The sequence below is a fragment of the Dasypus novemcinctus genome, chromosome 11 (genome assembly GCF_030445035.2).
Source record: "Dasypus novemcinctus isolate mDasNov1 chromosome 11, mDasNov1.1.hap2, whole genome shotgun sequence".
Classification (NCBI taxonomy): Eukaryota; Metazoa; Chordata; class Mammalia; order Cingulata; family Dasypodidae; genus Dasypus; species Dasypus novemcinctus.
This window is the reverse complement of record NC_080683.1, coordinates 40,291,368-40,317,710: the sequence shown is the minus strand read 5'-3', so window position 1 is coordinate 40,317,710 and position 26,343 is coordinate 40,291,368. Positions and strand designations below refer to the sequence as shown.

At 35.7% G+C, this 26,343-nt stretch overlaps 1 protein-coding gene across 8 annotated transcripts in view; it reads right to left on the bottom strand.

The window, feature by feature from the left end:
• Nucleotides 1-26,343, bottom strand: part of ADGRB3 (adhesion G protein-coupled receptor B3) — a 735,954-nt gene that overhangs the window by 338,488 nt on the left and 371,123 nt on the right. For all 8 annotated transcript variants that reach the window (XM_023592015.3, XM_058306936.1, XM_004469489.3 and 5 more), the window contains 2 exons: nt 14,941-15,009; nt 11,625-11,733 (listed from right to left, as the gene is read on the bottom strand). In XM_023592015.3, the coding sequence (XP_023447783.1) occupies nt 11,625-11,733; nt 14,941-15,009 (178 nt within the window). The remainder of the gene's footprint in view (nt 1-11,624; nt 11,734-14,940; nt 15,010-26,343) is intronic.

The following is a 26,343-nucleotide window of genomic DNA, read 5'->3' as shown; positions in this document are numbered from 1 at the left end:
TTTTCACAGACAAAAACAAAGACCAAATTAAAGGAAACACTTTAAACTCACTATGTAAATAACTGTTTTGTAACTGTGGTTAATAACCACATTTGATGGATTACATGTTAATAAGCAGAAATTATAAAATTAAAGTAAAAAAGATTCATCTCAATGAATCATTCAAGGTAGCTAGGATATGATTAATGGTAAGTAAATACACAGAAGAGGGAAGTAGCTTCTAAAGGAAGCAAAATGTCAAATATCATAACCAAATTTTTTTGGTGAGCCTTCAGGGTTATTATACCACAAACGGCACTGGTGTACTATATTCTTTTTAAAATATAGAGACAGACATACATGGTTTTCTATCTCTAGTTATATTATCTTCCAAGAACTCTGGAATACTCTGCTTTGTGACATAAATATTAAGGATAAAATTGACACACAAATACCCATAGGGTATCAAATTTAAATAGTAATTTTAAAAACTCCTTAGAGGAGACGACTGTGGTCCAAGAGACTGAGTTACTTGACCAAAGTCACACACCCAATCAGGAACAGATATAACCCTGTGTATTTCCACTACCAATTATTGAGGATCTGTTATGTGCCAGATGCTAAATATTATCTCCAATCTTTAACAAAACTTTAGAGGGGAGATTTTATTATCTCTAGAGATGAGCAAATTGAGGAAATAAGAGATGAAATAACTTGCAGAATGGAAGTTAATTATGAAATAGTTAAAGTCTGCAACCAGATATACCATACAAAATGGTACCCTGCTTACACTGACATAGACTACCAGTCTTTAATTTGAGTCTGCTTTTCTATTTGTCAAAATTTATATTTATTTTGAAGGGCAAATTTAATTTAATTTTTTTCAATGGCAAAATTAATTTCATTTCTACTTGAAATTTAGTGAAGGATGCATTGGAGAAGAGGATTAATTTTGCATAGAATTCTTGGTATAATAAAATAAAATAAGAGTTTTTTAAAAAAGCAAAACCATAAAAATAGAAAAATGAAATAAAGTTGATAAATTTTTAAAAAAAGACGCAGTTCCTCTTTTCTTACACTGGTTATTGTTATAAAGGCAGACTACTATTGCCATAGAGATAAGCAATTATTACCATAGAGACAGTTGAAATGGAAAATTTTTTTTCTTATTCACATATTTTCACTATAAAATCTTTCCAAATCAGCTCATAGCAAATTGGAAAGGACATTCAGTATACATACCAATTTTAGTCATTCCAAAGACTTATCTCTTATACCACAGAGATCAGAGATAATATTCTACAAAATTCAAAATTAATTTTCATTTGACTTTAGATTTTATTTTTGCATTTACAGATATGCCTGAGTCTATTGGGGAAAAAAAAAAGATGTAGTCAAGACCTATTTTCAAGTTCCAAGGTCTATAGGGATCTAAGAAGCCTGTAAATTTCCCATATGGTCCTCAGGCTCAATCCCCTCTGTGAAAGCCTTTCTCTAGTTAGAACCCTCTGCCAGTTCTCTTGAACTGTAGAAAGCACTTATGCTCACTTGCTCTTCAAATCTTCCCTTAAGCATAGAAGTAATCAACACCTTCTGTGAAGAAATTCAGGTTCTTTATAGAGAATAATTAAAGAAAACTTGAACCCAAAATGTCTGTGGCTAAGCCTATGTGTCAACATGTGAAAAACCTAAGAATTTTGGCCTCTATTCTTACCAGTAATTCCAATATTTGAAAACTATGGTTTTTGATTTGAGGACAGCTTTCACAGTCCACATCCAATACACCAAGATGTACCAGCAAAATGTGAATCTTTACCATCTCTTCTATATTCATCTCATCCTTTAGGCCTTAAATTACTTTCTCATGGGCATGCACAGCTATGGTGGACATCAACTTTTACTCTGCTTTTCTTAATTATATTACCAATGCTGAATTATTGTGCATTCTATACATGGTACAATTTTCTTTGAGTTTTGTGTGGCCTCTGTAAGGTTTTCTACCCCATGAGCACTTTCCCCAGTAAATACAAAATAATGCAAAAGAAATGATGTGGCTCGGAGACAAAGATTTGTTCTTCTCTCTTGGCATTCTACATTAGATGATAATGAAGGGAAAGGGCCTGGATAAATAACAAGTTCACAAAAGTTCATGTCTAAGATTTCCTGAAAGGTATATATATCCTTTAAAATGTGTAATTAGCCAGAAAAAAACAATTTTAAATTTCCTATTATGTAGGCATACATGAAGAATATTACAACAAAAGCAAAAATGGTCAGGAGTTATTTTACCTTGATATAGAGATACAGAATATAAGAGAAAGATCTCCCTAGAGTCACACAAAAAAACTACACTGAAGTTCTTTATAAAACAGAAGTAGGTTAAAGCGTGGTTGGCTGAGCAAGATAATGAAACAAATCTTTAACTTTCAATTACTAAAGCCCAAAGGGGGGGAAATGCATCCACTCTGAATGAGAATCACTGACATAGGAAAAATTGCGAGAGTGACCTTAAAACTCAGGCGTCAAGGTTGTTAGGAGTAAATGGTATTGTGAATTCATGATAGCATTAATTTGGAGAATGTGATATAATATGCTGGTCAGATACAAGGGATACTTTACCAAAACCTTTTCTTGGAAAACTTGAAGAATAAAAGGAAGAAAAAAAAAACAAAACATTTTTCCATACATTGTACTTAAAAGCCACTACTGGCAAGAGTTTCTTAGCATGATAGCTAGTGTCTGATACTAGAGAATTTTCATTAAAATATATAATCAAATAAAGTACCCATAAGGTACTGCAAGAAAGAAGGCTCTCCAAAGTAAAAATATGTAGATTCTATTCTTTCTTACTGATAAGTTAAACCAGGATTTAAAAAGTAAAAGCTGTTAAAACAAGATCTGGAGCCTATTTAAAAGATTCACAGCAGAGGAGTTGTTAGGATTAGACTAGAATTGTGGATAATATAGGAAAAGTTTAGGGCATTGGGTTATTCAAAATGAAGAAGAATGTTTCTAGTTTGGAAGAATTTTTCAAGGACAGGATATATTATTTAATGATTCCATGAATGCTTGTGTACTTGAATATCTAATTCCTATAAAACAGATTTGATAAACCTGGAAATATTTATATAACTTTTTTTCTCACCCCAGTTAACTTCTAAAAGAAAACAGGCTTGCTGATAATTTGAAACACCATAATAAGATTAGTGTTTTTTAACAAGAATTAAGGTCAAGGGATATAACTAAGGTAGTAGTACTTTTATAAGTAACACCCTTTTAAAGCTATAAAATAAAGATGCCTTGCAAAGACCTTTTCAATATAGATAATACAGTTTGTTTTTAAAAAATTCAAAGCAGTTTAAGAAAGTAGAATGGAGCTGTCTGGTTTATGGTTAGACTTGGATGACTCTTAAGATTTCACCCATTTTTGAGGCTCCGTGACTTTACAAATAGAAGAGAAACAAAAAACTGGTAGGGAAAATAGGACCTATTTCATTTAATTGGCAGCTCAAGCTGAGTTAAATCTTTACAAAGTAGTTTTGATGAAAAATTTTATTCTAGCCTCAGCACAAGGTTTTGGATGGTAGAATGGTGACAGGATTCTGACAGTGTCTAAGGATAAACTGTTCCACCTCACTGAGACAGTTAAAAATGAAATTGGCTTAACTGTAAGAGCAAGGATTTGTGTTGGACTCAGGACAAAGAACAAATAAAAAAACATGAAAACAAGCTTGCTTTTAACTTTAGAAACATTTAAGTCATTGCCAAAGCAAGTCTTTGGTATTTGTTTCTGGTATGGCTTTCACACACTGTCCTATGTATGAAGCTGAGTTCTTAGAGATGCAGTAGAGACGTTTCCTTGAATCCTCTCTTACACTATTTCTCCTAGTGAACCCTGTTAGATCAACCATCAAAGAACATCCAGCATCTGCCCTCTTCTTAACATTTCCACTGCCACCTAGTCTCTCACCTGGCTCATTGATACAAACTCCTCTCTGGTCTTTCTGTATCCACTCGTGCTCCCTACAGTATTATTCCTACTCAGTAGTCAGAATTATACTTTCAGAACATAAATCAGATATTTCACTTTTCTGTTCAAGTCCTCCAGTGTCTTTGCCTCCCATTCAGACCTATAGAAGAAGGCCCTCCACCATCTGAATTCTCACTCCTTCTCTGACTTTCTATCCTTCCTCTGTCCCTCCAGTACCACTGGCTTCCTCTGGTTCCCCCAATATATCAAGCACATGGATGCATGACAGCCTTTGTACTTTCTATTTCTTCTCCTTGCGGGGTCCTGACATATCACTCTGTCTCATGTTTTCAAGGCATCCAAGTATATATTCAAATATCACTTCTCAGATGAGAGGCTTTCCCTGACTATTCTATCTAAATTAGCACTTCTCTCTTCAATCTCCAACTCCTTATTTCTCTTTATAGCTCTTATAATTGCTGGATATGTTAGATTGCATTTGTTTGATGTGTGTCTCTGCACTATAGAATGTAAGTTTCACAAGAGTGAAAGATTTGTCGTTTTTTTTTTTTTTTTTTTACTGCTAAACCCTCAGAACATAGTGCATAGTTGTGAAAGAATGTCTGAGATCTCATAAAGACAATTTAATTCACGAATCATTCTCAATATATTATACTGACATTAGGGGCCATTTAAAACTAGGGTTCTAAAATGAATGGAAGAGAGACAATCCACATTCCCTCAAAAGTATGCTTCACTTGCCACTAGCAGAATCTGATATGGCCTTTCACAGCAATCTACCCAGTGTCTCCACCTCCAACATTTTGGAATATGTGGGCCACAGAAAATACAATGAGATAATTCCTATTAAATGAGAAATAATTGAAGAACTCATGGTGCAGCATACCATTCCAGGTCATAATTTAAAACTATGCTTAAACTACTTATTGTCTCAAGGGAGTCAGCATGTTAGCACCACAGAGGAACAGGTATTTTTAGTTTTCTCTTTTTGACCTACAGAAAAACATGCCACTTTCTTCACGTGTCTAGCAAGAGTGGTAGAAAGGCAATAGGTGGAGGTAGAACTTGATACTTTCAAATGCAAGTCTAGCTGACTGAACAGACGTCAGGTGCTACAAATAAACCAAAAAGATGTTAAATCATGTATTTCTCAGTCTTGGTGTAAACTGATTACAAGTGTCTTATTTTTAAAAGAAAGAAAGTTAAACAAGTGATGGAGATGTGTGAACCACAAAACTAAGCAGTAAAAAAAAGGAAAATAAGCCTGGAAAGAGAAGCAACTTTATTTTATAATTACATCATCATATTGAAGGTTGGTTTCTCTATTGAAGAACAAGATATTTACTCAAAGAAATGATTAAATTTTACCAGTGGATGTAAGAAGTCACATAGATTTGATGTTGACGAGAAGGCATTGTGCAGCCAGTGGAGATGTCAAAATTGTATTATACCTTTTCTTCAGATTAAATTTGGATTCAATTTTAGAAAATATCAGGTATGAATGTTTATTTGGAAAAGCCCATTATTTCATATTTCTAAACCAAGAATCAACAGTGATATTTAGCTAGGCAAAGAAAAATATCTTAACCCTAATGTTTTCAAGGCACCAGCCTTATTCGATTACTAGAGAAGAAATGAACCTATATATTTCAGAATCTTATGTTTGTTAAGGCTTATACATACCAGCAATTTTTGAAATTTCTTATAGCTAATAATTATATCGTTTTGTACATGGGGATATTATTAGCTCACAAACATTCATTTTTTGTCTGATATTGTTAACTTTGAATAATTCCTATGGAACAGTTGTCAGATAGCAGTAAGTTGGTAAAGCAACATTAATCCAAGCAAATTAAAATCTTAGAAATAAATGTATAAAAATGTTAACAGTGAGATTATTGAAACTGCCTAAAGAGCTCTGAAATTTAGGTCTCATTCACTTGGGTTTGCACTTTTCCTAGAGAACTTTCATGTTATACCAGCAGCTGTCACACAAGATTTTACTCAATTTTAACACTCTTTCATTAGCATTAATATTGACCCCAGTATTCATTTTTAAATTTTCCCTCCCTCCTTTTAATTACATGACACTGATCTTGTACTGCCTTGTTCTGGCTAGGCCTGATCATTCTTACTCTGTCACCTGCCCTGATACTTTTTTTAATGTAGGCATTGAAATATGTCTCTTCTCTCTAATTACTGTCTTGATAATCTAAAGCACTTTTATGGCTTCAAATATTACTTGTATGCATTGATTCTCAATTGTGCATCCATAAATATGACTTCTCTACTAAAGTCCAAGAACTCATTTTCTTTCTCACTTGGAGGTTACATATGCATCTACATATCAATTTATGGAAGATGCTCTCATGTTAATCAAATACATATAACCTCAGCTCCTTTCTAACACCCAATTAGTTTGGGAATTCTATCAATTCTACCCTCAAACGAAGTCTCAAATTCATACCTACATTTTGGTTTCTACTGTTATTACTACTAATTCAAGCCTTCATAACCTTTTGTAGAGATTACTGTAAAAAGTTTTCTAACTAGTGTCCATATTTAGAGTCTTCTCAATTCTCAATAAATTCTATAGTCTGCTACAACATGGCCTACCATAATACAACTCTAATCAATCCAAGTTTCAGTAATTCTATATTGTCTTAGAATTCAGAACCATACCCACCATGTTTCAACATGCCTCTCCAATTTTATGTCACTTCTGTACATTTGTGTTTCAATTAAGATAGACTACTTATCATCACCCAAATACAATGCCTACTTTGACATCTCTATACCATCTTTGCTAAAAGAATATCCTGGAATATAGCTCATTTCTTTCCACTCACTGCCCTTTGTTTTTAATTGTCAAAAATTCAGCCATCCTTCAAAGTCTACATTAAATACCTCATTTCTTAATAAGTTTTTCTATACTCACACAGAAAAACATCTCTTGTAATGAATCTCCATAACATTTGGTTTATATGACACATGCCAAATTTAACATGATTATTTTATTTGTGTTATTCTTTTATTTTCACAACTAGTCTGCAAACTCCTTGCAGACCAGGAGATTATGCATTTATTTTTATATCCTGAATCACTTAGAAAAGTCTACATTTAGTGGAAGATAATTCTTTTTTTTAATCGAACATAGTCAGTGGACTTGCAATATGCAACACATCACTGATGTTCTTTGAATTTGATTTGATGAATGCAATTCAAGTTCTAAGTCAAACACTAAAATAATTTCTAAAGAATAAGTCATTCTCATTAATAAATAAAGCAAATATAACATGCCACATGAAATTATTGTGGAAGATGGATGACTTAAAAACAACAACAACAACAACAAAACATTCTATTGCAACTTTAAACAAATCTTTAGAACAATGGAGATTCACACATGTGCTCTGTCATTCCACTCATGTAGGATCTCATTCATTCTATTCTGGTTTTGGAACTGCAAACAGCTGGGCCACAAGAAATGTACATTTTTCCATTTTCATTGCTTCATGTCCTTTGTTTTATGTTACTGGCTCCAAAAGATTCAAATATGTATCAGTAATGGGTCTAATTTTTATCCTTTTAATCTTAGTATATAATAATACAATGGACAGTTTCAAGAAGTTGAGACTGGTTAAACAAGGCACAGAAGACTTGTAAGGGAATGGAGAAAATATTTTTGGTGGAAATAGAAAGTTTGAATAATTCTTTAAGGAATATTTTTGTTGAAGAAAAAGAACTTTAATTCAAATAATAGTATCATGTGGTTCTCCCTGACCTAATTGACAGTACTTTAAAAAATATATATTAATACATTGAACTATGCACATTATTTACTAAAATATAAAACACTGTACTTGGACAGCTAGCAAATTTAGAACACTTAGAATACAATTTTAAAATGAAATGACTCATATTTTGAAACTTGAAATCTCTCTGTAGATATCAATTTTCATATTCATTCATTCATGCATTCATTCACTTAGTAATTACATAAAATATTTAGCAATATTTAGTCCTTACTAACTTTTTTAATTTTTAAATTTTTTTTATTTCTCTCCCCTTCCCCTCCTCCCCACCATTGTCTGTTCTCTGTATCTATTTGCTGCGTCTTCTTTTTAGTCCACTTCTGTTGTTGTCAGCGGCACGGGAATCTGTGTTTCTTTTTGTTGCATCATCTTGTTGTGTCAGCTCTCTGTGTGTGCAGCACCATTCCTGGGTAGGCTGCACTTTCTTTCGCACTGGGCGGCTCTCCTTACAGGGTGCATTCCTTGCGCGTGGGGCTCTCCTATGCAGGGGAACCCTTGCATGGCAGGGCACTCCTTGCGCGCATCAGCACTGCACATGGGCCAGCTCCACACTGGTCAAGGAGGTCCGGGGTTTGAACCACGGACCTCCCATGTGGTAGACGGACTCCCTAACCACTGGGCCAAGTCCACCGCCCTTACTAAGTTTTGATTAATATACTTATGATAAATATCATATGCCTATTTTAATGTAATAGTCATATTTGAATATGAAAAACATGACTGAATATCAATAATTTTATAAATGCATTGGCATGTTTAACATCTTTGTTAGTAGAAATAGTTTATCCAAGTCTTGGTTATGCTAGCTTTATCTCAATCAAGAATTGGAAATCAGAAATGTTGAAACTATATTTAAAGTTAAAATAAAATAAATAGGACATCAGCAAGGTTCTGAGACTCTGTATTTAAATTGTATGGGCTTTATATTTATTTTTTGACTGTTAACTCTCTTTCTCCTGGAACTTATTATCCACATTCCAGAAAAGTGAGGTGGCTATACAAATAGACTCTATGAAAAAAAGTCATTTATAATCTCTCTAAAAGAAATGAATATGTTTGCATTTCTTTAAGCAATCTCAATACAACACCCTCTGAAGAAAATGGCCATAAAGAAAAGCAATCTTTCTTAGTTTCCCATCTCTATTCATCATTCACATGTTGCATGCACATGTGTGTGTGTGTGTGTATTCACTAGAATGATCTCAAAAACAGGTAATTACTACCGTAAAATGTTCTCAATGCACATCCTTGTTCGAAACTATTGGAAATATCAGACAATACAGTATATTCATGTTCTATATATCCTAACAACCAATTGGACAACATGAAGAATATGAATAGTAAGTTATTATTAATATTATTCAGTTTTACACTAATGGGTATACTTTGTAAAATTCCTAAATATTACAGAGAGCAACCTTCCATTCCAGTCATTAAAGTACTATATATCAGATTCTGGACTTGTATTAGGAGAAATCAACAATAAATAAAATCTCTTTTGAGTTGCCAGTAAACTGTTTTGGGATTTTATTCATGGAACATGACCCCTTTATATAGATAAATTGTGGTATATTCACAATCAGAAGGCTGAACAATCACATTGTCCTTGCACAAGGTTGAAGACAAAATGATAATATAGGAAAATACTACTGTATTTGCACCATTAAATTGTTTTGAGTTATTGTGCTTAACAGACTTCTTAAAGTTTAGTGATAATAAAGGAATTAGGCAAATCTGGATAATCTTAATGCGAAAAATAGTACACACATTTTCCAAATACATAATCTTGGTAAATCAAAAGAAAGGTAAAGAGGAATAAATGTTTGCAAGTTTTAAAAGACATTTATAGAATTAATACAGCAAATGATACTAAGTATAGAGAATTTGATATGTTCTTTTCATCCTGAAGCAGCCTAGTTTAAGTCCAAGTTTAACTTTATTAGACCATAGATTGATTTTGCATTTTATAGTATTTTCCAAACTCATTCTGAACAAATGCCATGTATTGATCTGATAATATTTTTAAATAGCAATGCCGTTTAGAATTAGATGTTAACATTTACAAGAAGAACAAGAAAACAATAGTTCTTTGTTTTTTCTATCCCATTTTACTTGTAAATTTGTCAACTGTTCAATATGGGACAGTAAGGACTCTTCTTAACTCCCTTCTCACCCACCAGAGAAGGCACAAGAACCTTAGGAGGTGCTTCCAGTTTAACTGACCAGCATCCCCAGAATCTCTCTAGGTTCTCTCTCCCATGTTCCTTAAAACCTGTAGCTCACTGTGTTAATCCTTTCCTTCAGATTTTGTTTTCCTCTCATTGTGCAGTGCTTTTGGAATGGACAATTGATTGGATTTTCTCTAATTTCTGAATCCATCCTCCAGCAAAGATACTTTCTTTGGTCCCTTTTCTTCCTCATCATCCTGTAGGAAGGAGCAACTCACTCCATTCTGCTTAAGCCAGAATAAACTCCTGAAGAGCCAGTCAGGGAAGAGGTCTGGGTCCTCACACTGGCTCAGAAGGGGAATTAAGACATCGATCTATTCATGTCGCATGAAGAGGGTATGTGGGCAGGAAATCTCTGTTACACAGACTTTCCTCAATTGAAGACTATTACTGGTCATTAGCAATAACCCATTACAACCTGAGGTCACCCTAGTGGAACATATTCTAGGATCAAATGACTCCTTGTAGTACTGAAGGACATTCAGAAGAAATCAAGTGTAAAATAAGCCACCAAAAGCCTTAATCATAAAAAAAGAGTTATGCTCTGTAACACCCTCATCCCCCTACAAGTTAATATTTCCACCAAGGTAAGTCTCTTCCTGATCCAGAAACTAAAGCTTAAACATCCTGTGAATAGAAGAGGTAAAATAAATTTATTTAAATGCATTAGTCGCTATAGTTCAGTGGCCTTTATGTGAAGACTACTAAAACAAGACAAATGAAAGAAAATCTTTTTGAGCCTCAGTAACATTATGAGAGGAAGCTTTAAAGAAATGAGAAAACTATAAACCTATCTCAATTCATTATGAATAATATTTAAAAAGACCATTCTTTTGCTCTGGTCATTTCTTCAACTACAAAGAGAAATGTGTAATTTGATTAATATAATTGTTATTACCTCAATGTAATTGTGACAGTGTGTAAAAGGGTGCTTCCTGTGTAATTTCTCCTTATTGTAACTGAGTGTTAAAGGCAAATAATGAAGAAGTAAGTTTTCACTTTATGTGAACTTGTCTTATGGAATCTATTACAGAGGGATCTGAGAGATCCACCGTGTCCTTGAAGCTACTCAGGAGAACTTCAGTGGTAGTATGGGCTCCACCATCATGACTCTTAAAGCACTGTAAACTGTTCTGTTACACACACAGATTCAGCACTTGCTTGGGACACCTCACAAAAATGTAATGGCATCTTTATAAACAATGTGTGGAAGACTGTCAGGACTTATTTTTTTCAAGCAAAGTAGTATACACATATTCAAATGAGGTTGAATAGCAATAAGCATTTGATAAACAGAAAAGAAGCATATATTCTCCCTTACATATGCATATGCTGATACACAGGAATAGGCCTACATCTATTTACAAAAATGTATGCAGATGCATAATATATGTGTATATGGATATGCATATATGAATATGTGTGTGTGTCTGTGTGTGTTTGTAATGTATAAGTGGTTGGGCTTATCTAAAAATCAGATGCTAAATATAATGTTTACTTATATCCTTGAAAATATGAACAATAGATATTACATATATAAATGTACAAGATAAATACTTGCAATTTTTTAATTTCAGAAAAATTTTGGGAAAAAAAAATCCTATTTCTTACCTACATTTCCAGTCATTAAGTATGAATTCTGAAAGTCCATCATTCCCATTCCAACAATGTGTATAAAATCTTCAATCACCTGCATTAACTCTACTGAACCTGGATAAATCTACAAAAGTAAGCAAAGTTTAGATGGAATAAAAAGTATCTCAAAACTATATAATAAGGTAACAAATGACCTCCTGTGTGTCTTAAGAAACTTCTGCCAACAGCAGTGCTTTTTGAATTACTAGTTGAGAAAGGTATCATACAGCAAGAACTCTGGGGTGGAATGACTTAGTGATTAATCTTCAGTAATTCTGAGGGATTATCTACCCAAAAATATGACTTTACTTTTGATGGGCTCCTTCCATCACTTACATGTAACATAAAACAAACAATGAAATCAGGCTCTTTACATTCACTGTCACCATGATAATACTTATAAAAAATTAATCAATTGCATAATATATTGAGAGAAATATCTATTGTTTAATTATTATAATAACCACCATGTGAAGAAGAAGCAGAAATGCAAGGAGGTTAAATAGTACACCTAGACCATACAGTTTTACTGATGGCTGGAGCAGGATCCAAATATAGGGCTTATTCAAATATAGTGCTGTCTGCCTCAATGGCCCAAGTGTTTTTACCATCAACATGCCACCTCATGCAGTGCAAATCAATGAAATGTTTTCTTGACCTGTGTCTGGCAATAAATAGCTCACAGTGTGTGTGTAACATTAAGGTCATTTACAAGGCCACATGAATTTTAGCATGTTTAAGCCATAAAGCTTATAGTCAGCTTGCATTATATGGCCACATTGGAGCAGAAAGTCTTTTGAAATTAGGTTAATTTCTTTTACCCACTCAGCACCACTGCAGCTTCAAGCCATAAAAAAAAATAAGTGGATTAGAGAGTTCTAGCTGCTTTGTATATTCAAAGGCTAGTGCAAAAGGGGGAAAAGAAACTGATCTGCAAGAAAGTACCCAGTAAGATCTAGCAGGAAAGTACACAGGAAGATCTGGAAAAAGACTGGAATAGGAGGAAGAAGGGTTGAGCTTGGCAGGTAGCAGGCACAGTGTGGGTATTTTACAGCGGCTTGTGCTAATTAAAAATCAGACTGAGTATTCAAAGATATTCACATATAACAATGGGTATTACCTTAGAAATGTGTGGCATAGATACTTGCAATTTTAATTTCAGAAAAAGCTTTTTGGGAAAAAGTCCTATTTCTTTTCTACATTTCATTCATTAAGTATCAATTTTGAAAGTCCGACATTGCTTTTCCAGCAATGTGTATAACATTTCCTTTGGCTCCAAACTTTCTGCTACTACTGTTTTGTTTCTATTTTTCCTTCTTCTATTTTGTGTGTGTGTGTGTATGTGTGTGTAGGTGTATGCGTACATGAATCTGTGTAGGCAAATGTTCTAGAGCAGGGGTTGGCAAACTTTATGTAAAGGACCAAATAATAAATTATTTTCAGCTTTGCAGGTCCTGTGGTCTGTTGGAATTACTCAACTCTGCAATCATGGGCAATATGTAAATGAATTACTGTGGCTATATTTCAAAATTTTATTTACAAGACAGGTGGAGGGCTCCATGTGGTTCACTGGCTGCAGATTGCTGACCCTTGCTCTAGGGACACATGAATTCTCAGTATTACTTGAAATAGAGAACATAAGATCATGACTGAAATAGCTAATGACTTATCAACTCTAACCACTGTGGTATTATATAAAATAGTGCTATATAGACTGTAACTCTTTTTTTTCATTTTAATATAGTATGAATTTAGTAGGATGCTTTATCTGAGCATAGTTTGACCCTTTATAACTGGAGCTGATGGATAGCTTCAAAATTTGGAAATGAACTTTTATTGGTTCAAAAGTGTAAATTTTCTTTGCACAAACTTTCTGACGTCAGTATTCAGCACTTTACTCAGCTAGCATTCTAAATGCACACAGAGCTATGTTTTATTTTGTTCAAGCTACTCCTCTAAAATAAGATAAGGAGACCCGTAAGAGATTATCTTTGGCAGATTTTAAGTATCCCTCATTTCTGGGAAATTCATATGAACTATGGATTCAGGGGTTCCTATTGACTTCACGAAATTATGCCACCATTCATTATTTGTTCAAATTGGACTTCACAGTAAATAATGCCTTCTGATGAAGTGCAGTCCTATTTTAATAAGGTATTATACATTTGTTCTAAATATATCCATAATTAATAGTATCCAGCATCCTAGAAAGATGTGCTTACTTAGCCTCTGCAGCTGGATACTAAGGAAAGACGCCATTTTTTTTTTTTTTTTTTTTACAGTGAGTGAATAAGGCTCTCCTCTAGAAGAATGCCAAGGACAAATATCTAATTCAAACAAATTGAGAAAGATACATTCAGATCTCAAACTAAGGGGTTATTTTGTTCTTGCAATCATAAGAAGCACAGAATTTGTACCTGATAATAAGGTGGCCATATAATGAACTATTTCTAGGTCCTCAATCATAATAGGAATAAAGGGCATGGCTTACTCCTGAAGGTCCAGAACAGGTTTGTGAAGGGAAAAAGAACTAAACCAAAATAAATATTCACTGTTTTTTTTTTCAGGATTGCATTGTTCTCTTGGAATTTTTTACAAGTCAAGCAGAAAATTCAAAGAACCTGGTACATTTAGTTAAATTGAATTTAGATGGGATTTTTAAAAAAACTTGTTTATTCTCCCTTCCTTAACACCTCTGATCTACTTTCTATGCAATTAAGAAAAAATATTACTATCCATATGTCAATCATTATAGCATAAATGGCTGTGCAAGGCATTTAAAAGAATAACTAAATTAATAAGACCACTTGCATGGCAGAAAGAAAAAAATCAGAGCAGATTTTTTTTATGACAATTCTTGGCATTGAATAAAAATGTACACTAGTAGATAAAATACAGGTTATACATAGTATTGTAGCAAATCCAAATGATTTTGCTATTCAATACCCCTTAGTTTGATTTGAAATATTTTGTTTAAGAATTGCTGTTCCCCATAGTCTGTCAAAAGGAATGAAAGTGATCAATAAAGCATACAGTTTTTGTGAATTAATTCCTTTAGGTAATTAAGAAATCACTGCTCATTTTTTTCACATTTATAAATGTCATTCATTTCATATACTGATTTGGTAAAAAGGATTATTGTTTTCTTGAAAATCATTAAACAATATAATCTAGAATGACTCTTTGAAATCTTCTTTATGTTCTTGGAATAGTAGGAAATTAATTTCTACATATATTTTTTAAGTGTACTGAGCCATCTTCAATTTATGTTCTGAAATAATCCAAATCTTACCTGTTGTGCGTCTTCCCATTTTTCCTTGTTTTCTTCATCTAGAAGGTTGCTAACTATTTGAAAGAAGTTCTGTAAATTAAATTAGATAAAAGATTTAATATTACATGAGAGAATGTACTTTTCAACAACATGCATTTGGGTAAATTAGGTGGGAAGGCTATAAACAGTTTGCAATATTGCTTTATGAATCTAATATATTAGTTTGGAAGATCTCTGAGGACTCATTTTCAGCACCATAATTCCAGGAGTTCTACATAACACCACACCTCAGAAGAAATCAGAATAGATAACTATATTTTCATTTGCAATTATTTGTCCCATTGCAGTCTCTATATTCTATTGTCATACCATCATATAATTATTCCTTACAAATATATTGTATTCCTTCTGTAATGAAACTCACACATTTGTCTTCTTACAAATTACCCTGCTAATTACTAACAATGGCTGCCACTTATACTGTTGTTTTGTAAGAGCATTACAGTGAAGACAAGGCCATGGACCTTGGGGAAAGCTGAGGCAGGGACAGGCTCCCTCATTTGGAATCCTGACTCTGCACTTCCTGGCTATTTTACTCTCTCTTAGCTTCAGTTTCCTCATCTACAAAATGGTGCTAATAGAACTACCTGTTGCAAGACGAAATGAAATTTTCTAAGTACCTGACATATAGCATATGGTAAATGCCCAATAAAATTTCAGGCATTTTAGATCTCAGGGTTTTTAAAGGATTCTCATACTCTCCCCTGTCCTTTGCCAGTAAGCACAATGAAGGAATGAATAGGCACGCAAATAATTTCCTACCAAATCTCCAAATCCTTGCCATCACCTTCCTCCCTAACTAACTGCTGGGAACCTAAAGTTTTTTGCTTGGTGTAGCAGTACCACAATGAATTTTTGGCTCTCCCTTCTTTGCAGACAGCACATTTTGGTGTTTGTTCTTCATTTACCATGTACATGTTGACAGAGAGTGGAACTGAACTCAGCCCGGTAAGTGATTGTTTGACACATGAGGTATTTTCACTGTTCTCTTTCACCGCACTGTGATATCAAAACACATGAGCCAGGAAAGGAAAGCCAGTTGGCTTGCTGAAGATGAATGTTGAATTTAGGGTCGTAAGAGACCCAAGAAGTGCAGCATAAAGCCATGGCCTGACATCTGTTTAAGTTGTGCAGGCACTGCTTGCTAGACTGTGGCCTCAGAGCCCATCTCTTCTAAGTGGTCTATACAGAATTTAGCAGGAGCATAGCATTGTACAGAAAAATTAGATTAGGACAAGATTCTCTTGAGGGCAAAAATAATGATGATTTTCAGTCTCATCAGTCTTCCTGCCTATCTAGCTTTTTCAAAACAGGCCTTTGTTCTATTTCAAATAAATTCACCTGGGTGTTTTTGAAGACAAACAAAGTGCTTCATTTCCTCTACTCTTGTGTCTTGAAGCTGTTAGTGTCTATATTTAATTGCCCTATTTGTGCTATTTATTTTTAATAGTTCCTGGCAATCATACGGTTGACAACATGTTTCAAGTCATAACTTCTATAAAAGTTACAGAATATTTTATGCAACTTTTGAAAAAAATTGCAAGTCTGTTTTAGGCCCCTTTTCAATTGGTATAACCTTTTTGTATGACCAACCATTTTCCCCACTTAAAATTTCCTGATTGGAATGATAACATTTTAAAGGCTCAGTTCATTGAGCTGTTACTCTACCTATGGGCAGAAAGAATTAACCTTCAGAGTTCTCCAATTGCCTATGGCTGGTTAACTCAGCCAGAGACATGGTGTTAATGAGGCAAAAGTTGCGGATTTCATCCTTGAACATGCTGGTTAGCTGTGCTGAGGCCACGTCTGTGTTCTGCACCCTAAGCCCTGCCAGCTTTCATACAAAATACATGCTGCTGCTAACAAGAGACATCAAGAAAAAGGGAAGCAATGTGTGCAAATATTTCTCCATTTCTGGGAAAGCATCTCACAATGCCTGTTTTATTGGCAGTGGGTCAGTGACCCAATGCTATATATGAAGACCAGAGCACACACACAATTCCTTAATAAAAATGATAAATTCAGAGATAAGTTTTTAAAAATCACCAAAGGGCAAACATAAAAGCCACACATTACTACAATATCCACTTAAAGAACCAAACATAGTACATACAAATACTTAGTACCATTCTCCAAGGCCAATAAATTTGGCTTTATAAAATCAATAGCAAAGCAGGCACACAATAAAGATTATGCCACAGAACATGTTCTCCTTTCATCTTACTGTCAGTAGGATTCAGGAACCATCAGCAGTAATGCTATAATGAGGGCCACAAAAGGGTATAGTGAGCTAAGCTCGAATATCTCTGGGGGATGGTACATGAGAAGAGGACGTCTTTCTTGTTCACCAGTGTATCCTCAGCACATACAATGCCTGGTTCATATCAGGTATTTAATAAAGTTCTAAGTTAAAGGCTATAATAAAGTTATAATGTCAATACTTCAGGTTTTCAAAGAATGCCCTAGCACCATTCCTCTGAGCTGACACTGCTCTCACAAGCACTGAAAAAACTTGATTATATATATGCTAACACATCCATACACACACCTCAATTCACTTTGACATTTGTTTGTAGATCTGACAGACAGATAGAATAGAACAGAACCAAACAGAAGATGATTTTGAAGAGGGGACTCAGAACACTTGTCTGAATTTTTGAAGAAAGTATAAAGGAGCTTCCACAGCAGCAGAACTTGCTTAGAGTTCTTTAAGAATGCTGTTAATGGTGGTAATAGCTTTCTTCTTCTGATTTATGGATCAGGTCATTAATGTCAACTTCTGAAATGCACCATTTTTTCCCATCAGCCCTGGTGCCAATGGTCTTGCCTAATTTGAAAAATAAAGTGTCCTTGGCAAGTCTCAGGCTAGAGCTTGAACTAGGCAGACCTGGTTTAAAGTTATCTCCACTATTTGTTAACTGTAAGGTCCTGGGCAAAGGTTGCCCACTTACGCCTTATTTCTCTAACCTCTGAGATAGGAGTGATAATAGCTGCCTTGCAGAGTTGATGTAAAGCTTGGAGGTAATCTTTAGCATAGTACCTGACACATAGTAAGTGCTCAATATATGGTGGCTTTATGGTTTTATTCCCTTTGTGTTGCCTATTTTATGACTGGCAGCATGATTTGTATTTACTGCCACATTCTAGCAAATATGCACCTATAATGTTGATATAGCTGTTCACAACCAGTGACACACTCTTCTATCCCCTTTTACTGTCTTTTCCCCTTTAGGCAATATGGAGAGCACAGAAATGATTCATTTCTACCATTAGACCTTTAGTTCATACAGCAGAAAACTCTCCTTCCTAGGAATATGCTCTTCTGGGAGGGGTTTTCAGTGTAGTTATTATCAGAAACCTACTATGAGAGGTGCTATATTAAATCTTCGATATAAAGGTCAAAGAGGCATGACTCATTGCTTTTTCTTTGCAGGAAGAATTATGAAAATCAGTGCAGTAAAAGTATGTCACAAAGAGAGGGATAAATACCTCTGCTACACATTAAATGCAGATCCTAGATTTTGCCATACAAGACAAATGTATACTCTAATTTATAGAAGGCAGTAAAGAATTCTTTGTTCTACTTTGGATTGGATGACAGATTCCATATGGATTACAGCCAACTTTTTATAAATATACTGAAGCATGTCTTAGAGTTTAACTTTTGCTGAATTCCTCATGGAAATAGGACTGCAGATTTGGCTAAAGATTTGGGATAGTAGAGCCACAGGAAATGTGTCCCTCTACTAATCCAGCAGCAAAATGTCTGGACATTCAGAGACAAAAAGAAGCCCTAAGGAATAAGATTAAACAATACAGAGCTGAAAGTTTGAAATAATCATGGTGATTCTGACTGGAAATATAGGGTAGACCATAGCAAAGGCATAATAGCTAAAGAAGGAGGTAGGAAGACAAGCCACATGGACAAGGATTCATAGCATAGGATAGATAATGGATTCCCAATCTAAACATCAGTTTATGACTACAAGGCCATGCATGATCTAGCTTCTTCTTATCTATCTTTATTCTTATGCTATTCTGCCTCGTACTCTCTATATTCCAGAATTACTGGCCTTCCTAAATATCCCAAATTCTTTCCTGCCCAGCCCCAGAGGCGCACACACACACACACACACATACACACTGTTGGCTTTCCACTGGACGGCTGTGCTATCCAAGCTTTAATCAGATAACCTTTTTTTATCCTGTGTGTCTAAGTTTATATGCCATTTCCTTAACAGGCTTTTGCCAGACCACCACTACCTCTCCCTTAGCTATACAAGGTCTTCCTAATTTTTTTCTTCTTGTTGCATTATGTAACTCTTTTAAAGAATATCATAATTTAAATTATAATTTACTTGTATGATATTTGTGCATGACTTGCTCCTCTGTCAGCCTATAATCTAGCAGGAATTATTTCCATTTTATTCAGTTGTACCCCCAGGGCACAGCATAAGGCAGAATAAAATGTGAAGATTCCAATATTTAAAATTGATTGACTGAGTGCCTATAGTATATAAGGCAATGGGATAATCATTAAATAAAGTAAAAAAAAAAGTAACAATAATAATAAATGGTCCACTCCTACTTTAAAGGAAACTCTAAGTCAGGATTCTCAAAACTGTAAACACAGAGATCTTCAAAGGAAACCTGTCTCCAGACTGTGTGACATAAGAATGGTGAGGAATTCCTCTAGCTTATTTTACAAACTTCACAGCCATGGCCACACATGTCACAAGCCAACCATCTAACTTGCTAACTTCTCTCCACATTAGCAGCCTCTCCTGCTGTACCCAATGCCACCATATTATTGCTACATACAGAAAAGGAGATACAATATTTTCACAAGTAAGAAAACTGATTATCTTAATCAAACAGGGGATCAAGATCTTCCAATTTTAAATGGCATTCTGAAGTCTCAGGACAATCCTTGAGCACAGGTACATACATTTGAGAAGGTGCAGGGCCTATTAGTGGAGAAGAAGTGGTTGTAAATGCTCATTGCTGGCCCTCAGGTGACACAGCAGCAATCATGGTAGGGGTCTCTTCCTCTATAAGCTTAGCACATTCTTTGCCACACAGCCAACTCTATCTCTGCACCACTACCATTACCCCACCCTTGCTAGAATGTATATGGTGGTAGGAATTCTGCTTCATTCAGCAAAAGAATGGCATCAGGATAGACATAAAATTATAACTCATATAAAATGGAAGGGGCTTTGGCATGGATGAAGATTGGAGAAAGAAATGCCATGGAAGCTTTCTCAATAGACTCTGGTAGATATTCTAAAGGCCTGAACCAGAGCAGAGGAAGGGGAAATGGAAAGGTAGGACAGATATGGAGAATACCTGAGAAGCATAAATGCACTGACACTGTTCTAAGTTTTGGGGATACAACAGTGAAGAAGACACCAAAGAGGGTTCTTGCCCTCACGGAGTTTCCATTCTAGTGCATGAAGTTAGGCAATAAGTAAGTAAAATAAATGAAAGAAAAAGATGATTTCAGATCATGATATAAAAATAAAATAATTATAGAGATACAAAGTGACTGGGTCAGGAGGTATGTTTATATGTGTATGTGTGTAAGACTATAGAGTCGGTGATCAGTTGGAAAGATCTTTCTAAGAAGGTGACATTTGAACTGAGACCAAAAGAATAAAAAGGAGGCAGTTTTGGGAAGACCTGAGGAAGATATTTCCAGAAAAAAAATGAGAAAGTACAAAGTCCTTGTGTAGAGGACCATCTTGACAAAATGTGAAGAATAGAAAGAAGGCCAGTGTAGCTTCAGGGCTCTTGACTAGAGGGCTGAATAGGAAGGAGGAGGAGAATATTAATACAGGGTTAATAAGAGAGGCAGGGACCAGACCATTTGGAACCTTGATCCCACAATGGTTAAATGACATGAGTTTCATTAAAAATAAAAAGTAACTTTGACTGCTGAGTGAAGAAGAGAGTCTAGAGAAGTAAGAGTGAAAACAGGTAGATCAAAAAGTAGTCTGCCTTAATTATTTAGGTGACAGATGATGGTACCTTTGTTTTGGAAAATAAAATGACATAGTGACAGATTGGGCAGGTGGGAAAGTGGAGAATCAAGAATCAGACTTTGCTTTCTGGCTTAGGTGCTTTAGGGTCATGATGCAGTTAGCCATGCTGCAGGCCTCACAGGATTGAAAAGGGAAATACTGACTTAGTGTTGTTGTTTTTTTTCCCAGGTGAATATGAGGAATCTACTAGCTAGGGAAAGAGTCCCCTTTGGTGGGTTTAAGGAGCCTGAAGGTCAAAAGTTACAAATTTGTGAATCAACAGTCCTGGTTGAAAACTGGGGGAAAGGATTACTAGGAATAAAAGTGGATGGAAAGAAGTCAATGATAAAGTACAATGGAACACGGAGAGCCTAAGGGAAAAAAAAAGAAGTAAGAGAGATGAGGAGGAAGGAAGAGAACCAGGAATGACAAGCACCTAAAATGAATTCAGAAAGAAGATACTCCACCACAGAGAAAATAATCCAGAGAAGATAGACCAGGCATCTAACGACGTAAAAATCCAAAGAGAGCTCAAGATATAGTGCAGGAGGTCTCCTGTATTTTTTTAGTCTCTATGCACATGGTCAATGACATTTACATGTATCATATACAAAACCATGGGCACACCCTGATTACAGATGAAGGCTTAGATAACAGGGGTCCAATTCCCTATGTGCTGGCTGTGATTCGATTCTTAGTCTCCTGTTGAAGAAAATATGTAGGAATGAAATTGAGTAGGAACAGCATCATTATCAAATAGTCTTATGTTCTAATGTATTTTTTTTTAAAAACAAATAATCTCTAAATAGCACTTTAAATATTTTTTTATAACAGTTGAATAGGCAACATTACTTGATCAAGACAAAAATTATGATGCTATGGGTTAGACCACTTATCAAGAATATCTATAAAGGCAATGGATCAATTGCCCTAATAGAAACAATTAGGGCATCATCAAAGATTCCAAAAGGCAGGAGATTAAAATCCAAGAAGGCCCCTAACAGGTATCAGAGAACAAAACATACTGATGATATGACTCAGAGACAAGAAACTTAGCTATTAGAAAACTGAGGGTCAAAGGGCAGGAGTTGATCTGTAGGATGGGGGTACCCAGGTGGGCAGTGGGACCTGCAGCAAACTAGACAACCTGACATGGAAAGCTACCATCAGAAGGTGTCTCCCAAGACTGTCCAAGCTGGACCCATGCAAGCTGTAGGACCTGGAGGAATATGAGGACAGATTACTGAATGGAATGTCTCCTATTATTCCACAGTTTTAGCAAAAACCCGGAGTCTTTAAAAGCTTCTTTTTCTTTTAGCCACAAATCTCATAGAAACTCTGACTCAATTTGAAAATGACATAGAAATTGTTCCAGGAATCACTATTTTTCACACTAATCTCATTGCTCTGCCATTGTGTAAGACAGTTTGAGCTGTGGAGTTTCTGAATAACTTGGACGGACAACTTTTTATATAAATCTTTCAGACTCTTCAAGCTAAATTTTGGATCAAGGACTTCATAAAGAGGCAGAAGAGTGAGGTGCAGTAATGACAACTGGCAAAAGAAACATCATCCAATTTTCCATGCTATGGGCATGAGATTTGCAGCCATTGCTTTGAAATGAAAAATAAAATGGTAGTGACACTAATATGATAAAATATACTGGATGATTATTCCCCCAGAGCCAGGTTGGTAGAGCCACCAAAATTATACAAAAGTACTAACCCCGAAGGACAAACTCATCCTCCAGCTCAGACAGGGGGGTGCTTCTTAAGCAAGGAATGGAGATAATGATCCCCAACTTTGGGCAGGCCTAGCTGAGATACCTAAGGGCCACTGTTAGAGGTTTGCAGTAATTAACAAGCTGTAGCTCAGTTCCTTCTGATATGCACTGTGGAAAGGCAACCCCCCTCCCCCACGTGTCTGAGGGCATGGCACTTCCCCAAAGGTTGAACAAAGAAACCACATAGAGATGGGAGTAAAGGAAGATGGAGACCTTCACTATCTGCATATCAAAGAGAGATGGAAACCTTCACTACCTGCATATCAAAGAGAGAGAAAAAAACATTTACTCCCTACAGATTAAAGGAACGGGCTCTTCCAGCATTCCAAGAAAACCTAGCTCCCTAACCCACTACCCTCTAGCCACACAAGGGAAAATTTTCACCTCTAGAGCTTCCTATTGGCCCCTGCACCTCACTCAGACCCTCAACCCCCTCCCACTGACTACTATCATTTCCCAGCCTAGAAAAATTCTGTATAAATTCAAATTCCCCCCTTCCGGGAGTGGGTTGAAGTCTCTCTTCAGCCCCCTGTGCTGGTGTGGGGGTGTGGGGGTGCTGAAGTCTGTTTTTCAGACCCCTTCCATTGGGAAAGCTTCCCAATATACTTTCTGCCTGCAATCAGTCTCCGTGTCCCAGTGAGCACCATTTTTCTCCAACAGCCACCATGTGAGAGAGGCACACAAACATTACAGATTTACCTGCTAGGACACTGGCAGCAACTACAATAGGTCCTGTCCTGGGGGAAGGTATCTGGTACACTCCTCTTCCTTAAAGGGCAAATCTCACAGCCCTTCATGATGCCTCAATTTATTTTAACAGAAAAATTTTGATAATAAGTAGAGACACAACAGAAAACTACTTGTACGTTTTGCTAATGTAAATCTCATTATTTTCTTGACTCTGAAGGAAATAAAGAGGGATTCTAATAGATGAACATATCTATTAGAAGTTTGGTTGTATTTTTTTTTTTACTTAAGCAAAATAATATATACGACATGACATTTACTAGTTGAGCATTGTACACATTTTTAAAAATTTCTTTGACCCCATTCCCCCTTTTAGTTGACTGTTGTACACACGTTATACTCTCCTGCGGAGATTTTAGTTCCTTGCAGCCTGTAGCCATTGTCTAACTTTTGTTCATGCTAGGATTTAATCATGTTGATTTGTGAAACAGGTGTGGTTGCTTAACATACCACCCATTTAAGGAAGTTATTTGATGTTGAATTTCTTATTTTCACCTCTGTAAGGGCAAGGTTTAAATAATACCAAGAAAGGAATAGTTATGTGAGGCTCCTTCTCTCACAGAGAAACCATAGGGAATCCTCTCAGGCTATTTAGCATTGAAAACATCCAGCATTTATGACTTAAGGAAGTGATTGTCAGCTGGGAGTTATGGTCCACGTTTTAGTTGCTTAGGCTGTTTAAAGCAGACACCATGAAATGGGTTGGATTAAACAATGGGAATTTATTAGCTTGCAGTTTGAAGCCAAGAAAATGTTCAAATCAAGGCATCATCAAGGCAATGCTTTCTTCTCAATCACTGGTTGCTGGGGATCCTTGGCTCCTGTGCCACATGGTAAGGTAGATGGTAGCATCTACTCTTCTCTCCCTTCTCTTCCAGGTATCATTGTTTTCAGCAACTTCTTCCCTGGTTTCTCTCCTTTTGTCTGAATTTCATTGTCTTGTAAAGGATCCCAGTAATAGGATTAAGACACATTCTGAATGAGGTGGATCACACCTTAACTGAAGTAGCCTCATCAAAAAGTCCTACATACAATGGGTCCACAGGCACAGGAATGGATTAAATTTAAGAATATAATTTTCTGGGGTATGTACAGCTCCAAACCAAAACAGTTGTACAAGACTTGGTTCCCACTGAGCCAGGAAACCCCAATATTGAGTTAAGCAATTTTCCTCAATCACTTGCTGTTTAACTTTACAGTAACTCTGCAGTGTCAGCTGTAAGGACTAACCCTTCTTTTCTGTTTTCCATTTTTGCAGACATTTCCTGCCCTACTCCATACTAAAAAAAGAGTGAGAGAGAGAGAGTCAGTGTCTTATTCCTTAGGTAGTGCCACGAGAAATATCTGACCCTGCTTTCTCAGCAGGAGAGACACCAAAATATACATTTGCACTGGCAATAGCTACTTTTGGTTCAGAAGCTCTTTAGGTTTTGCTCCATCAGAATCTTAACTTCCCAGAGAGTGAGAGTCTCTACATTTATTGAGCTCTTACTATGTACCAGATACTCATGTACCGGATACTGCATGTGTTTTAATGGATAATTTAATCCTCACATCAACCCTATACATAGGTACTATTATCCCCTTTTTATGTTTGAGAAAACTGAGACACAGTTAGACGGAGTAATTTATCTAGGTTCACATACCTAGCAAGTGGAAAAGTTACAATCTGAAGCTAGGATTCTGCTTACAGAATAAGAACTCTTAATCATCATACTTCATTGCTTTCCATATCTCCACTACTTATATTTGAGAAAATTATTAATTTTTCTGCAGAGGATCCTCCTTAAACAGAGGATCTCAAGGCATCAGGTTGTGTCCTGAATACTAGAGGTATACTACAATTCCAAACCTAAAGAGCCATTGCCAGATCTTAAGTGTCAATAAAATTAGATGAAGATGTAGTTTATAATTGTATGATAGTCTTATATTATTGTATTATATTATTGTGGTTAACACCTGCTCCCACATTCATCAACCTATGTTTTTGTAAGCAAAAAGTAAAAGTATCTGGCACTGAAATCACAGAAGAAATAATATGCAAGGATCCTCACCGGCTGACTGACACTGTTGATGATAAAGTTCCACAGAGCAACATAGACACTTGCTCATCAATTGTTTTCAGACAGAAGATGCTTGACTTACCTGAAATCACTACTTTGATATCCATTTAATTCCTTGATCCCTTTACTTTGAAACATTTATTGAATACAGGCTACAATTAAGAATGAAATTGTAAACTGAGGTTTGAAATTTCCTGCTAAATCCCAGCTAGTGGTAATAAATTTCCCAGCCCGAGGAAATGTGTCAGCTAAACAAGTATTTTTCAAATGTTGAGTGGTAAACTGTTCAAGGGTCAACTTTTCTTAATGAAGTAGAAAAGAATAGAAAAATCAGACTTCTTTACATATAGTAAGGATAAATATTTTGTGAAACTCAGTTTTCCATTATAAATTGTTATAAATTGTGTTTCTTACAATTGGCACAGTCAAAAAAGGTTTGCAAAACAGTGAGTTAGACTAACAGAAGTTTTGACAGGGAACAGGACATCTGAGTAGAAACTGGTCCTTGCATTCAGCTGAGTGGTGTGGAAATGTTTCAGTACACAGCACACTAAAATCCCTGTGGATGCATCCCTTTCGAATTCTTTCCACATTTTCTTTCTTTACCCCCAAGAACAAACTGTTTCAGTGGCCTGCCTTTCATGTCAATGAGAGGTTTCCCCTTCTTTTCTGACCCACTGTCAGTAAAACATGCTTTCTTCTTTTCTCACTCCTGGACTACTGCCGTAGCCTCTCTGTGGGCTTCCCT